The sequence below is a fragment of the Mycteria americana genome, chromosome 1 (assembly GCF_035582795.1).
Source record: "Mycteria americana isolate JAX WOST 10 ecotype Jacksonville Zoo and Gardens chromosome 1, USCA_MyAme_1.0, whole genome shotgun sequence".
NCBI lineage: Eukaryota > Metazoa > Chordata > Aves > Ciconiiformes > Ciconiidae > Mycteria > Mycteria americana.
Window position 1 is genome coordinate 86,551,134 of NC_134365.1, and position 12,907 is coordinate 86,564,040.

A 12,907-nucleotide genomic window follows, 5' to 3' on the forward strand; every position below is an offset into this window, starting at 1 on the left:
CTCTCTTATACTGTTAAGAGATACTTTCAACAAGTTAAACTGTTTTTATGATACGGGTATTGATTATAGTAGAAAAGGAGAATTGACTTTTTTTTAATTGAATTAATACTGGGGAGGGGAGAGAGTTGTCGGCCTGAAAAATCCAACTGTTGTCAATAAAAGACCGTAAGTTAATAGGTTGTTTAAAGCTCAACAGACTCCAGGTGTAAGTTGCAAGGGAATGGCATCTAAACAGAGTGTCTCATATCTCTTTTGATCTGGATCTTCAGAATATGAATGTCACACGTAATTGTGTTGCTCACGTTCTAAGACATAGATACCTGTAGCTCCCTAATGGTAGTGCGAAAGAACAGCATCCCCCTCTGCTGTCTTTCCTGCAGTGGGGTGACAACTTGCTGAAGGTTAGAGATGAAGGACAAGGTAAGGGAAAAGGAATCAGGGGGACCATCCTGTGGGCCTCCAAGTAGGCCCCCTAGTTTCTTCAAATATGAGAGATACACACGGAGAACCTGCAATACAGAGCATATGACCAGTGGGAGAAACATGACTGAAACTTAGTCACCCCATTCATCCATCCATCCATCCATCCATCCATCCATCCAACCATACATCTTGACCATATAAACTCCAATCTTTCAAAACTACTGCAGCCCTGTCCCTAAAACTGTCTTCTTCACTGCAACATCCTTATCTAATTCATCATGTGGAATACATTTTGCCAAGTACAGCTCCTCTCTCAGTGAAGAACACTGAATTCCCAAAAGGTTATTTTTGTCCCAGCTTACAATTATATTAAATACCAGAATCATTTTAGAGATATAGGCTTGCCATCTCTGGAGTCAAAGGAGAGAGATGTAGTGATATAATGAGCCAGTATTTTTGATGGAGAGAAAATGCCAGCTTCTTGATTCTGTGTTCATGAGGTATCAAAGGAATGCTTGTGATGGGTAGACAGGCTTATTTTTTTGAGGACTCTTCTGAAAGAGTCAGGCTGAGAAACTGAAATCAACGCAGTTTTTATAAAGTTCAGAAAAATGACAGAGCTGTGATGAAATTAACTTTGTTGCAATAACTCACAAGGTCAAAGAGCTTGTTTCCCCAGCTTAGGTTAAAACATGTTAAAATAACTTTAAAAATGCTAGCTACCCCTCCCCCAATACACAGATTTTAAGTTATAAAGCCTCACTTTGGACAAGAACATTTTTCCTAAACATTCATTCAAGGTGAAACCTAGAGGGAAGCCCAGGTTCATATTACTTAGCAAATACAAATTAAAACTATAACATTCTGTTTCTACACTAGAAGTTTTAAACCTGGTGCCTAAAAATGCGTTACACTTTACAAACTATCTTTTTGGAAAAGTAGAGAGTTTTGTAAAGAATTCCTTCTGGAGACATTTTCAGAGGTCACTGACCGTAACCCATGGAAACAGACCACTCTGAACCAGGAGGCAATTCAAGGAGATCTCTACACCAAATAGCTATTTTTACCTTTCTTCAGCGTCTGATATGTTACCTCAAGATAATTTTTCTCTTTGAATTTACTCTCAGGTGGCATCTCAAACTCAGGATGGTCAATCTGCAAAGAGGAGTAAAGGAAACATCTCACTATTTCCAGAAACACTGGAAATGTGAGGATATGGTCAACACGCTTTGCTAAATTCTGTGTCACAGAATTTGAAATGTTAATAAATTGCTTTTACTTTTGGAAAACGTTTGCTAAGTGATTTTTGTGGATCTGTCATCTTCTACAGCTCATTTACAAGCTCATTACAAATCTGTGGTGACTGATATTCAAATGTAAACCACATGGTTAAATATTTCTACATGGTGCACTGGTTTTGGCTGGGAAAGAGTCAATTTTCTTCATAATGGCTTGTATGGGGCTATGTTTTGGATTTGTCATGAAAACAGTGTTGGTAACAAAGGGATGTTTTAGTTATTGCTGAGCAGTGCTTACGCAGAGTCAAGGCCTTTTCTGCTCCTCACACCACCCTGCCAGCAAGTAGGCTGGGGGTGCACAAGAAGTTAGAAGGGGACACAGCTGGGACAGCTGACCCCAACTGACCAAAGGGATATTCCATACCATATGACATCATACTAAAAAATAAAAGTGGGGGTGAAGGAGGTTGGCCAGGGCTGCCATTGCTTGGGAACTGGCTGGGCAGTGGTCAGTTGGTGGTGAGCAATTGGGTTTTTTTTGCATCACTCCTTTTTTTCTTTCTTTTTTTTTTCTTTAATTATGAAATTGTCTTTTTCTCAACCCATGAGTTTTCACACTTTTACCCTTCTGATTTGCTCCCCCATCCCACTGGGTGGGGGAGTGAACGAGAAGCTGTGTGGTGCTTAGCTGCCTACCAGGTTTAAACCACAACAGTGAGCTGCAAAATTCATAGTACACTATGTGTATTACACACTTAGAACTTTATTCTGGAGTCCATTATTCTACTAGTCATACCCGTGAACATAAGAAGAACCAGACCCTTCCACGACGAAGTCCAATCTACACTGTCAGGCAGAAGAGATGAGAGAAAATAAGCAATTTATTCTTTCTCATCTGCTCATTTTCCAGAAATAAGTGCTTTTTATGTAATAAAACCAAGAAGTTTAATGAAATTTAGGAAAACTTTCCTCAGAGAAGAACATAGGCTTAACTTGAGCAAGTCTGGGTCTCATGGACTCTTTATTCCCAGTGCTTCCTGATAATTTTCTTTCTTTAGTCCACTCACCTGAATAATATTGGTCTTGAGGTCAAAAGGACTAGGTCCCACATGGACTCTGAAAAAGGGAAAGGTGCTGTATCTGCCCATGAGAGTCTGAAGAGTTTCATTAAAATCTTTTGCTTTCCCCACACCTGTGGTATTCCATCCACCAACCTAGAGAGGGAGAGAGACAGCATGACAGCAGGTGACAAAAACACTTGTTTGATCCACATTTACAAAATGTTTTTTTCACTCCTATGAGCTCAGTCATTATGACAACTGAGAAGCAACAAAGCAAACAGCAACAGGGGAAACCCATGAAGATTTCTACATAGCCTGTTGGCTTTAAAATGACCTGTCACTTTCACTTAAGCAAAGCAATGAACTGCAAAATGACACAGGGAAAAGGAATTATAATTATCAACAGAACAAAGTGTTCAGGAAAAAAGCAGGAGAAGGCAAGAGGAAAGAGGTCTCATTTTTCTAAAGCCATCCAGAAGGACAACCAGGGATCAGGGATTACAGGTCCCACCTCCCTGACAAGCAGAATCACAGGTGGGCCTGCAGTCACTGTTCCTTCTGCTGGAAGGAAGGTTCTGCATCCTCCTTGGAGACGGCATAAATGCCCTTTGCTGGCAGGAAGACATACAACCCTCCCTGGCACTGAGAGGAGTCTCCCAGAATGGAAAGAGAAGCATTTTCCTCTTTAAACAAGCTCCCCTGAAGTCTGGAATAGTGGATTGCCATTACTTAGACACAAAAATTTCACCCATTTTGCAAGATGTTCCCTCATCTGTAAGTTGGATCCTATTGAACTGAGCTTCTGAGATTAAAAGTGATCCCTCTTTGCAGTCTTGGTTGTTGTACAGTCCTAAAGTAATATGTAAGGTCATGAGGAAAGATTCAGGTACCTGATGTCAGAAGACCAAATCTTGAAACAGCATTTAAAGGTAAATTTGTCACTTAGAAGTTCTGCTGTGAACCATGAGCTTATTTCAGGGCCAGGTGCTAGAAAAATTCCATCATGTAGGACCATATGACCCTAACTTCACACTTTCCTTTTCCCTGCAGGAATTATCTGCTGGAGGGAGAGGGAATAGCACAAACATTCACCTGATTCAGGAGGTCCTTCAATGGTTGAGTTCCTTGCGATTCTATCCGTTGGGTATCCATGCAGGAGCGATAGAACTGGATTGCTTTCTCCTTAGCTGAGCCTCTTATCCCAAACTGTGGGCCCTCTGAGGAAAAAAAAATAGATGAAAAACTACGAAAGTGGTAAAAAAAAAAAGTTGGGGAAGTATTAGAGCAGAGAAAAGTTGTAAGAAAATATTACACTGCACTTTTTGATTCAGAATAATTTAGTAAACACATCCATACTTCCCACAGTCACTCAAAGCAAGAGACCTTCTAGTGCCATGACTCTTCCTGAGGCCAAATATGTGAGTTTCTTTGCATGGAAACATGAGCACAACAGGAAGGTGGTGCGTGTCTAGGCTTCAGTCCCACATGGAGTCAGGACACATGACCAGAGTGCACATTCAGACAAGCACAGCAAAAAGGGTCTACTTTTACAAGGCAACAGGAAAATGGTTTGGGTTGCTGTCAGAATTTTAAAGTGTGACTTTCATCCATTACACTTGGCAAGGGGAACTAAAATGTTTAAAATGCAGCTATTGTAATATGACATGCTCAAGAATAAATCTGTATCTGTAATGATAGAAGAACAAAGAGACTGGACTCAGTCCCTGTTAGGAATTATTATGCTCTCAATTATTAGTATTCGCAGCTCTGACTGAGGAAGATGCTGGAGGTAACACACCAATCATCTGTCCCTACCTAAAAGCCTTTTCAGGATCAACTGGTTTTCTTCCAACAACACATCAAATACGTTTAGTGATTCTTCTGTGGTTCTGCTTGAGTGTTTGCCTTCCCAGCTGCCACAGGCATATTTGTAGAAATCCTCACAGGGGTCTACAGTGTCATTCCTAGAATTCAGGAGTCTGGCCAACAGTGTAAGACCCAGCTTGGCATCACAGGATCCTGGGCAGGAAGTAAATAGGAGAGAACTGAGCAGTGACAATGGAAAGTGAAAACAACTCCAAACAAAAAAAAAAAAAAAAAAAAAGAGGAGTTATCTGTAGGACATTTGCCCTGAAAAATTTGTTTTTGGTACAAACTCCTTTGCATGCACAGTGTTGAATTCCTTGGAAGTTTTTGTTGAATATGGAACAAAGTGTGTTCTGTCTTTCACTTCACAGGAAGATTGACTTTGCACTTTATAAGGGAGATCCTTTAAAGAAAGGACAGATAATCAGTCCAGAGGTGGTGTCCTCTGTTCATACTATCTAGGCAGTCACAGGTTGGATTATTCTGCCTTTTCAGTGTATTTTCTCTGAATCAGCCAAATTTGGCCAAATGATAAACAAGAAGCAACTGATGGTGTCAACACATAAAGCAAAAGAAGGACATAGCACAGAGAAAGTAAGGAGATAAATTTAAAATGTGGAGGGAGATGTTCAAGCATGGGAAACATTTCTCAGCAATGATATTTGTTAAAACAGGACAAAGACTTTCTACTACCTCTTGCTTTGATCTAAAACTCCCTTTATCTAAACTGCTGTGAATCACTTGGTGTGTCTTCTCATTTTCATTCAGTGTCTTGTATCCACATCAGATCAGATCAATTATTTACTGAAATAACCCACTTGTAAATCAAAGTAAGACTTTCCATACTATGGTTTCAACAGTTGACATGGGAGGAGGTAGGCAGAGTGGAAATAGACAAGATCTAAACTAACAGTTTTTCATTGGTCTCGGTAGTGAACGGTCTCCAACACATAACAGGGGCTAAAGAAAAATGCTAGGTGAAGAGTCAATAATGTTTATTTTGGAGCAGGGAATGTCTGTATCCACCAATATAAATGTACCTTCAGTACTGAGCATTCTATATGCATAAACATTTACATGGACTGCTCTGCAGATAGTTGTTTAGCAAATTTGAAAGGCAAATTAATATTTCTGGTCTATGCTCACAACTCCTCCATTAGCAAGAGACTATGACTTTTCTTTTTCTACACTATGACTGCACTGGTCTGTGCTAGAAAACTAGGACTAGACTGATGTTCTGGTTTCAGCTGGGATAAAGTTAATTTTCTTCCTAGTAGCTGGTATAGTGCTGTGGTTTGGATTTAGTATGAGAATAATGTTGATAACACACTGATGTTTTAGTTGTTGCTAAGTAATGCTTACACCAGTCAAGGACTTTTCAGCTTCCCATGCTCTGCCAGGTGCACAAGAAGCTGGGAGGGGACACAGCCAGGACAGATGATCCAAACTGGCCAAAGGGCAATTCCATACCATGTAACATCATGCTCAGTATATAAACTGGGGGGAGTTGGCCGGGGACAGCAATCGCTGCTTGGGGACGGGCTGGGCATCGGTCAGCGGCTGGTGAGTGGTTGTATCACTTATTTTGGTTTTTTTTTCCCCTGGGTTTTGTTCCTCTCTCTCTGGTTGTTTTCCTTTTCATTACTGTTACTATTATTATTATTATTTATTGTTATTATTATTATTATTTTATTTAAATTATTAAACTGTTCTTATCTCAGCCCACAAGTTTTCTTACTTTTGCTCTTCAGATTCTCTCCCCTATCCCACCGGGGCGGGGGGAGGGTGAGTGAGCTGTGTGGTGCTTAGTTGCCAACTGAAGCTAAACCACAACAACTTATTAAGTTAGAGGTGGAAAGGTGGAGGAGGAGCTCCAAATCTCAGCTTCAGTCCAGTTTTCTGGAGGTGACTACAGGCAGAGCATGACATGATGATGAGATGCAAGACAATATAATGACTCTCTCCCTCAAAACTGGGCCCAGGCATATTTAATGGCAGGCAAAGGAGCAGGACAGGTGTGGGGATCTCTCCCCACTATAAGCCAAAGAAGAGGCAGAACAGTGTACCTTCTTTACAACTGGTGTTATGATTCTTTGAGATTCTGAAAGTCTGATTCTTAAGACAGATATTAGCCTAATACACAATGGAGGCAGATAGGAGAGAAAGGGGTCTTACAAATAGGGTGGATGAGGAAGCAGGGAAAAGGATATCCCATATTATACCTAGGCCACAAGTCATCATGATGTAGGAGGTGATAAGCAGTATAAAGCCAAGGAGAGTACTGAGAAGAAGTGTACACAGAAGTAGGCTTTTCCCCTGAAGGCATCGTTCTTTCTTTGCACCTGTTCTCAGCTCCTGGTCACAGGTCTGAAGAGAGAAAAATGAGACAAACAGAAAAAATGAAGAAAGAAAAATTCATATTAAAGTTAGCACTGGTCATATACTCCGTCTTCCACCTAATCTACTAGAAAAACACTCACAGGGCTAGTGTCAGAATACCAACAGTCATCCAAGTCATCTAGGTGACCATGCTCCTGGGGGCTTTCTCACCTCCTTTGTTTCCCTGTCTTTTCCAGCTACAGCTGTTGCACAGTGTTACGAATCGAAAAGCCAGCTTGCCATGAGGAGGCCTATGCCTCCACAGTTCCTTCTGGTTTATGGAATCACCTTGCATATACCTCCTGAAGATATCAAAGCCTTTTTGAGCCCATAAAGCTAACAACAGGATGGCTAGGATTGGCAGTTCTTTACTCTGTTACAGTCTGGCAACCTGAGCACTAATTTCAGATCTCTCCTCAAGAAATAACCCCAGCATCCTAGGCCCTGTAGTCCAGTTCAAGTGGGAGAAAAGATTTGCCCTTTCTAAAAACTGCAGTAAGCTGTAAGTCACAGAGAAGATCTTCTATACAGACAGATCTTATCTCACTTAAATTTAGTGTTCATAATCTAGGTGTGTCTTTTTAGTCAGTGGAGAAGGCTCGGCACCTTATGAGTACAGCTTCTGTTTTAGACATCTGTCTTAGGGTGAGCTGAAGCATTCTCCAGAGTTACCTGTCTTTTTCTCCATTGACTGCAAAGGAAGCTAGATGACTATGTGAGGATACACCCCTAACGTCTACCTGGATAAAGCTAGATAAAATGACATTTACTCCATCTGTCCACTGCTTCTACCTACTTTGATGTGCATAAGACTGGAGAACAGCAGATTACAAGAGAACAGACATGGGAATGGATGCCGCTAATACAAGGAAAGGGAAAGAACTGAAAAAAATGAGAAGTGGAATAACTGAATAAGAATATACAGTGAGAAAAAGGAGGCAGAAGGGAAAAAAAACAGAAGATAATGGAAAACCTGGGAGGAAGAGGGATAGAAAAGAAATAGTATAGCAAGCAAGGAGTAAATCTCATAGGTGTGAAAGCTGCTGGAAGTGCTACTTTGTCTTACATGCCAGTGTCAGGGCCTGGCCTGTACTGACCCCGCAGCCTCAAGTTTAGCTCCCTGTGCTCAAGCCTGGTTCTCTGATAAAAGAAAGCTGTTTGAGAAACCTTGACAGGCCTTGGAGCTCTTTGAGAAAAAGCTAGAAGCAGCCTCGGTGGATATGCCCACTTCTTCATCCGGGAGCTGCTTTTTGCAGCTCTGATGCGTGATCTCCATCTGAGCTATGCTGCAGCAGCAGCCCTGCCTATGGCTGACCATATACTCCATTGATCTGGATCCTGACCTTAACCTACAGACTTGATTCTGCAGGTTTGACCTTGGACCTGCCTCCTCACAATGGGCTTGCCTGGCAATCTACACTCTTGGTTGACCGTGGCTACTGCCTTACCTCCCTCATTCCTGTACTGTGGGGGTGCACCCCTTGCTTGTAAAGTCATTACTTCTTGCCTGCCTTGTCATGACTCTCAGGTTCTAGATTGTCTTCCCTTGTCTGCCCTTGCTGCTCCCTTACATGCAGCAGCTGAACTGCATTTGTCACAATGCTCGGTATCTATCTTCTTTGCCACAAAAATAAAAAACATAGATCTTTACAAAAATCACAAGGAGAAATGAAGCAAAATCCTACAAGAATTAAATACCTCACAGCATATACCCCTTCACGTGAGGAAAGGCTAAGGAAATGAATGAGTCTGCTGTTAATCATCTCGCCTGATATACTATGTACAATTCCTGTACAAAAACATTAACAGAACAGAAAACACAGAAAGAAATAGAAAAACAGACCTCATCATTTTATATCTTTTAAACATGCATTTTACTCACTCATTAACAGAACCCTCTCAAAAGCATATGTCAGCTTACTTGACTCATGGAAACTGCTAACAAGGGTTAAATACCTAACTGCTTTTCTCCCTTTAAAATCCTCTTCTCCTGACTTCTTTAGGCAGGATACAGAATAACTAAGTGGAGAGCAACTACATACAAGTGAATCCTGGCATTAAAAGGTCCTAGATACAGAACAGGACCATACTAGCAAAGTACAGTGTAGGAAATATAAAAGAGGAAATCCAAATTCCTTTCATACGCCCCTATGGCAAAACACTTTAGCTTTTACTCCTCAACTAGAAAGTGTCATGACCTAACAGTATTGCAAGGAAGTGAGTGAAAGAAAATTTGCTTGACTGAAAAGGAAGAAGAAAAAGTATTCTTCAACGTGCAAGCCCTCATCTCTCACCATTTAAGAGAAAATGAATGATTTACATTCACAATGCTCCTGACTTCTCTGTTGCAATGGACTTCTTGTTTTTCACATTGGAAATCTGGCCTATTCCTACTATGAAATATTTATAATTTTGCAATTCTTCAGTCTCGTGTTATAAGAGGACATCTGTTTCTCGCTTTCGAGTACTAAATGGCATGGCTGTGGAGATACTAATAAGAAATTGGTATTTCAAGACTGTCATTGCAATTTCTGCCAAACTTCTGGTTAGCAGTAGGTCTCTATCGGGCCTATACATTATGTTCCTTTTGAAATGAAAAATGCATCAAATAATAGATTTTTAAAAATCTGTAAGAGAACTAGACTGTCCCCTTCAAGACTCCAATGTGAAACAACTAGAAAAGTACCTGGCTGAGAACAGCATAACCCAAAAGAATAGCATACCCCAAAGGAAGAGACAGGGGAGTGGAAATTGGTTGTATACCTCTACTTAGAAACTGGATTAAGGTCTGTGTTATGTGAGCCATAAGGATAAAAAGTGTTCTTCAAACACTTCAACTTCCATAAGGAATGTCTCTCTAATCTTGCCTCTGTTATTGGGGCTGGATTTGAGAGAACTTGTGGACCTACATAAACAGAGAAAAAAGAGGAGGGCAGTCATACTTAGTTGTCCCTTACAGCTTTTTCATTACAACAGCTTAAAGAAATCTAGACAGACAAATACCTGCTCTTTCACTACTCTTATAAAGATACTGACCTGGGCAATACCCCTGTCAGATTCTTTATCTAGTATGAACTTCAATTTTATGCCACAAATGGACTAAGTGATTCACAGAACACAGGCACTGAAACACAGAGCCCTTCCTAATTCGGTGATCCTTGGTCAAGGAAGTGTGGATTTCACTAGATGGAACTGGAGGTGGAATATAAAAACTTCCAGGGCACAGGATGCAGGAACATTACATAGCTTGCAGGAAGCAGAAGCACCTCATTGTGGTATGTTTTGAGGCTTGGTTGCCTCATCCAGCATGCTCCATATAAAGAGACAAGTGAATAGTTTGAACAAGCCTGTGGAAAAGGGTAAAGAGCCTTTAATCTCTGACAGAGCTTTTCCATATGGGCCTCACTTATGAGTGAGAAGAATGCTTAGTATTTGCATGAAGTTGAAGATGAATGCAATTTCCAGTACAGTTTCAGTTCTTTCATGCTTTTCTTTTAAGAATGTGCAAGTGCTCAAATTTAAATGGCATCACTGTAGGTATGTGAGATCAAATGCCTGTAAAATCACTAAAAGCTATAATTGTCCTCAATTATAAAATTAATAATTTTGAATGTATGTACTACATGAATCATCTGATTCAAATGTGAGCATGACTTAGGCTAGCAGAATCTTGACAGGTACTGTTATCACTAAAACAAGAACTGTTTGATGCAACTAAATCAGCCAAAGAATTTGATTTTCCTTCAGCATGTCCTTCTTTCTGTTTGTGAGCCATTCCTGAATTCTGCAGGGAAGTTGAAGTTCCTCTGCCTAATTCTTGCTCACCTTGCATTTTTCCAGTGTTTAGTGCTGTTGCAGAAACAGAAGCATCTAACTTTTATGAAAATAAAGTACAGTAAAATAAAAAGATCAAAGACGGGGAGAATTGGAGTTATTTTTCATAACTATTTACCAGACAATTTAGGGGTATTATTTTTCAGCCAGTAGATTATTCATGAATTACTGACTTTGGCTGTTACCCAAATTGTGTTTATCACATTAGTCATGTGGATGACATGTTTTCATACTAATGCCCCAATATTCAGAAAAACATCAACATTTTCTTAAATTTATCTTTTGTCACCAAATCACTTAAGCACATAAATTGAGCACATTAAATGCTATTTGAGAAATAATATTTTAGCCTGTGTTCAAAATATAGTACCTGCTAACATGAGAAACTAAGCAGAAAGTTTGCTGAGTTACATTCTGGACTACTGAAAGTTTGAAACATAACCATGGCCAATAACTATTTAAAATTATGATTGTTGTCTGATCTTTATCACACAGAAATATGAGAATACAAACCAAACATTTCTGCAAATTCTTCAGCCAGAAAAATGCAGACAAGATAAATATAAAGTGACTGTTTGCATTACAGCCACAGTTCTTGCAACACTGGACAGCTCTCAACATAACAAAACATACACATTTCTTTTCTTATATTATTTAGTTACATAGAAAACTTTATTTATCTCTATCTTCCTTTAATGTTTTGTACATTTTAGCAACCCTGAGCTAACAGTTCAGTTCAGTGCGATTTGTCTGTAAATACGCAATTAACACTTTACTACTTATTTATATAAGACATCAAATCAGGAAAAGGACACCATGCTACATGGGGAGCAATTAGGCTTACCATGTCATTCTCACATTCAGAAAACTGTGCCATGTTTACCCACAATTATTTGTGAGGGAAAAAATTGCATGTTTCTGCATAAGTGCTTTCTTAAAATAATTTGTTGAAAAAATGGGGATACAATAAAAGATGCAAATAACCAGATTATTATTGTTGTTGTTGTTGCTGTTGTTGTTGTTTTTGTTATTATTATTACTGGTCAGTGCTTCAAACAGATCTGAATGCAACCTCAGAATGGCCATTAGGAAGACTAACAGGAAGGGCAAGAACCCTTCCCACATCATTAATTCTGAGACCTGGACAAGTCCCTTCTGGATACAAACTGTCAAAAACTCAACTGCTCTAGTTCCCTGGGGCAATAAGCAGTGTAGCTGTGACAGGGGAAGAAAAAGAGAGGGGTGCAATGAAGGTACCTCAGCAGACTGCAAGACAGACCCATTTCCTTACCTCTGGAAGAGTCCTCATCCTTGTCACTGAGCAGGCTTTGCTCCTGTGGTTACCACAGTTGTCAACTCTGTTTACTTGTTTACTATCAGTCTTCTGTGCCAAGATATACTACTAAGTTCAGAGACAATCTCTTCTTCCCAGCTTGGCTGATTGCTGTGGGGAGGAGAAAAGAGGAAAAGCTCTGAGAAAAACACCCTTAAAGAAAATGGGAGGGAGGGAAATTAATACATTTCGGCAACTCTCCACCTACCTTCTCTTCCTAACACCTCTACTTCTCATAAAACTATAATTTTTTGTTCCCTCTGCCTCTCCCTGTGACCCATGGGTCTTTCTGTCTCTTGGAGCTGCACTGAAATCTTTTTAAACAGAAGTATGTGATTCTCTATCTCTCCCAGCCTCTTCCCAACTATTTGCTGCTTCTTTTCTCTCCAACAGCCTTACTGTCCTGCCCACCCAACAAGCCTGTTTTGGTCTGATATTCTCACTGCTACTAGCCTGTTTCAACCTGCTGCTCTGGGGCCTGGAGGCCTCTGCCTATTGCAAGATAGTGTGGGCTATGGATCCTAGTGCTCCTCCTCCCACAAAAGAAAAGCCAATGTGCTGACTTTCTTTTTGCTCTTTCTCATCTGCATACAGAAGTCCATTCAAGGGGTGAACACAAATCCACTTCTGATTCTTTTTCTTTTGCATTAAGAGGCATAAAATAAATCATTCATTGCTGATTCTATTTATAGTTGTTCATTGCTTCTCAGGTGATGGCCAGCCTATGTGTCTTTGCTTCCCTAAGGATGCGTATTGGAAAGATTTGGGAGGGA

At 40.2% G+C, this 12,907-nt stretch overlaps 1 protein-coding gene across 16 annotated transcripts in view; it reads right to left on the reverse strand.

Moving 5' to 3' along the window:
- KEL (Kell metallo-endopeptidase (Kell blood group)) overlaps positions 1 to 12,589 on the reverse strand; it is a 37,905-nt gene extending 25,316 nt beyond the window's left edge. For 7 of the 16 annotated variants that reach the window (XR_012776852.1, XR_012776855.1, XR_012776865.1 and 4 more), the window contains exons 1-8: positions 12,343 to 12,589; positions 12,093 to 12,245; positions 6,811 to 6,955; positions 4,538 to 4,741; positions 3,815 to 3,939; positions 2,729 to 2,875; positions 1,516 to 1,578; positions 321 to 509 (exon numbers count right to left, since the gene is read on the reverse strand). Coding sequence is in view for 5 of the 16 variants with exons in the window: in XM_075509945.1 (XP_075366060.1) it covers positions 321 to 509; positions 1,516 to 1,578; positions 2,729 to 2,875; positions 3,815 to 3,939; positions 4,538 to 4,741; positions 6,811 to 6,955; positions 12,093 to 12,110 (891 nt within the window). In the remaining 11 variants the exon portion in view is untranslated. The remainder of the gene's footprint in view (positions 1 to 320; positions 510 to 1,515; positions 1,579 to 2,728; positions 2,876 to 3,814; positions 3,940 to 4,537; positions 4,742 to 6,810; positions 6,956 to 12,092; positions 12,246 to 12,342) is intronic. The other 9 variants (XR_012776849.1, XR_012776856.1, XR_012776859.1 and 6 more) reach the window with 4 other exon arrangements.
- Between the last annotated feature and the right edge of the window lie 318 nt (positions 12,590 to 12,907).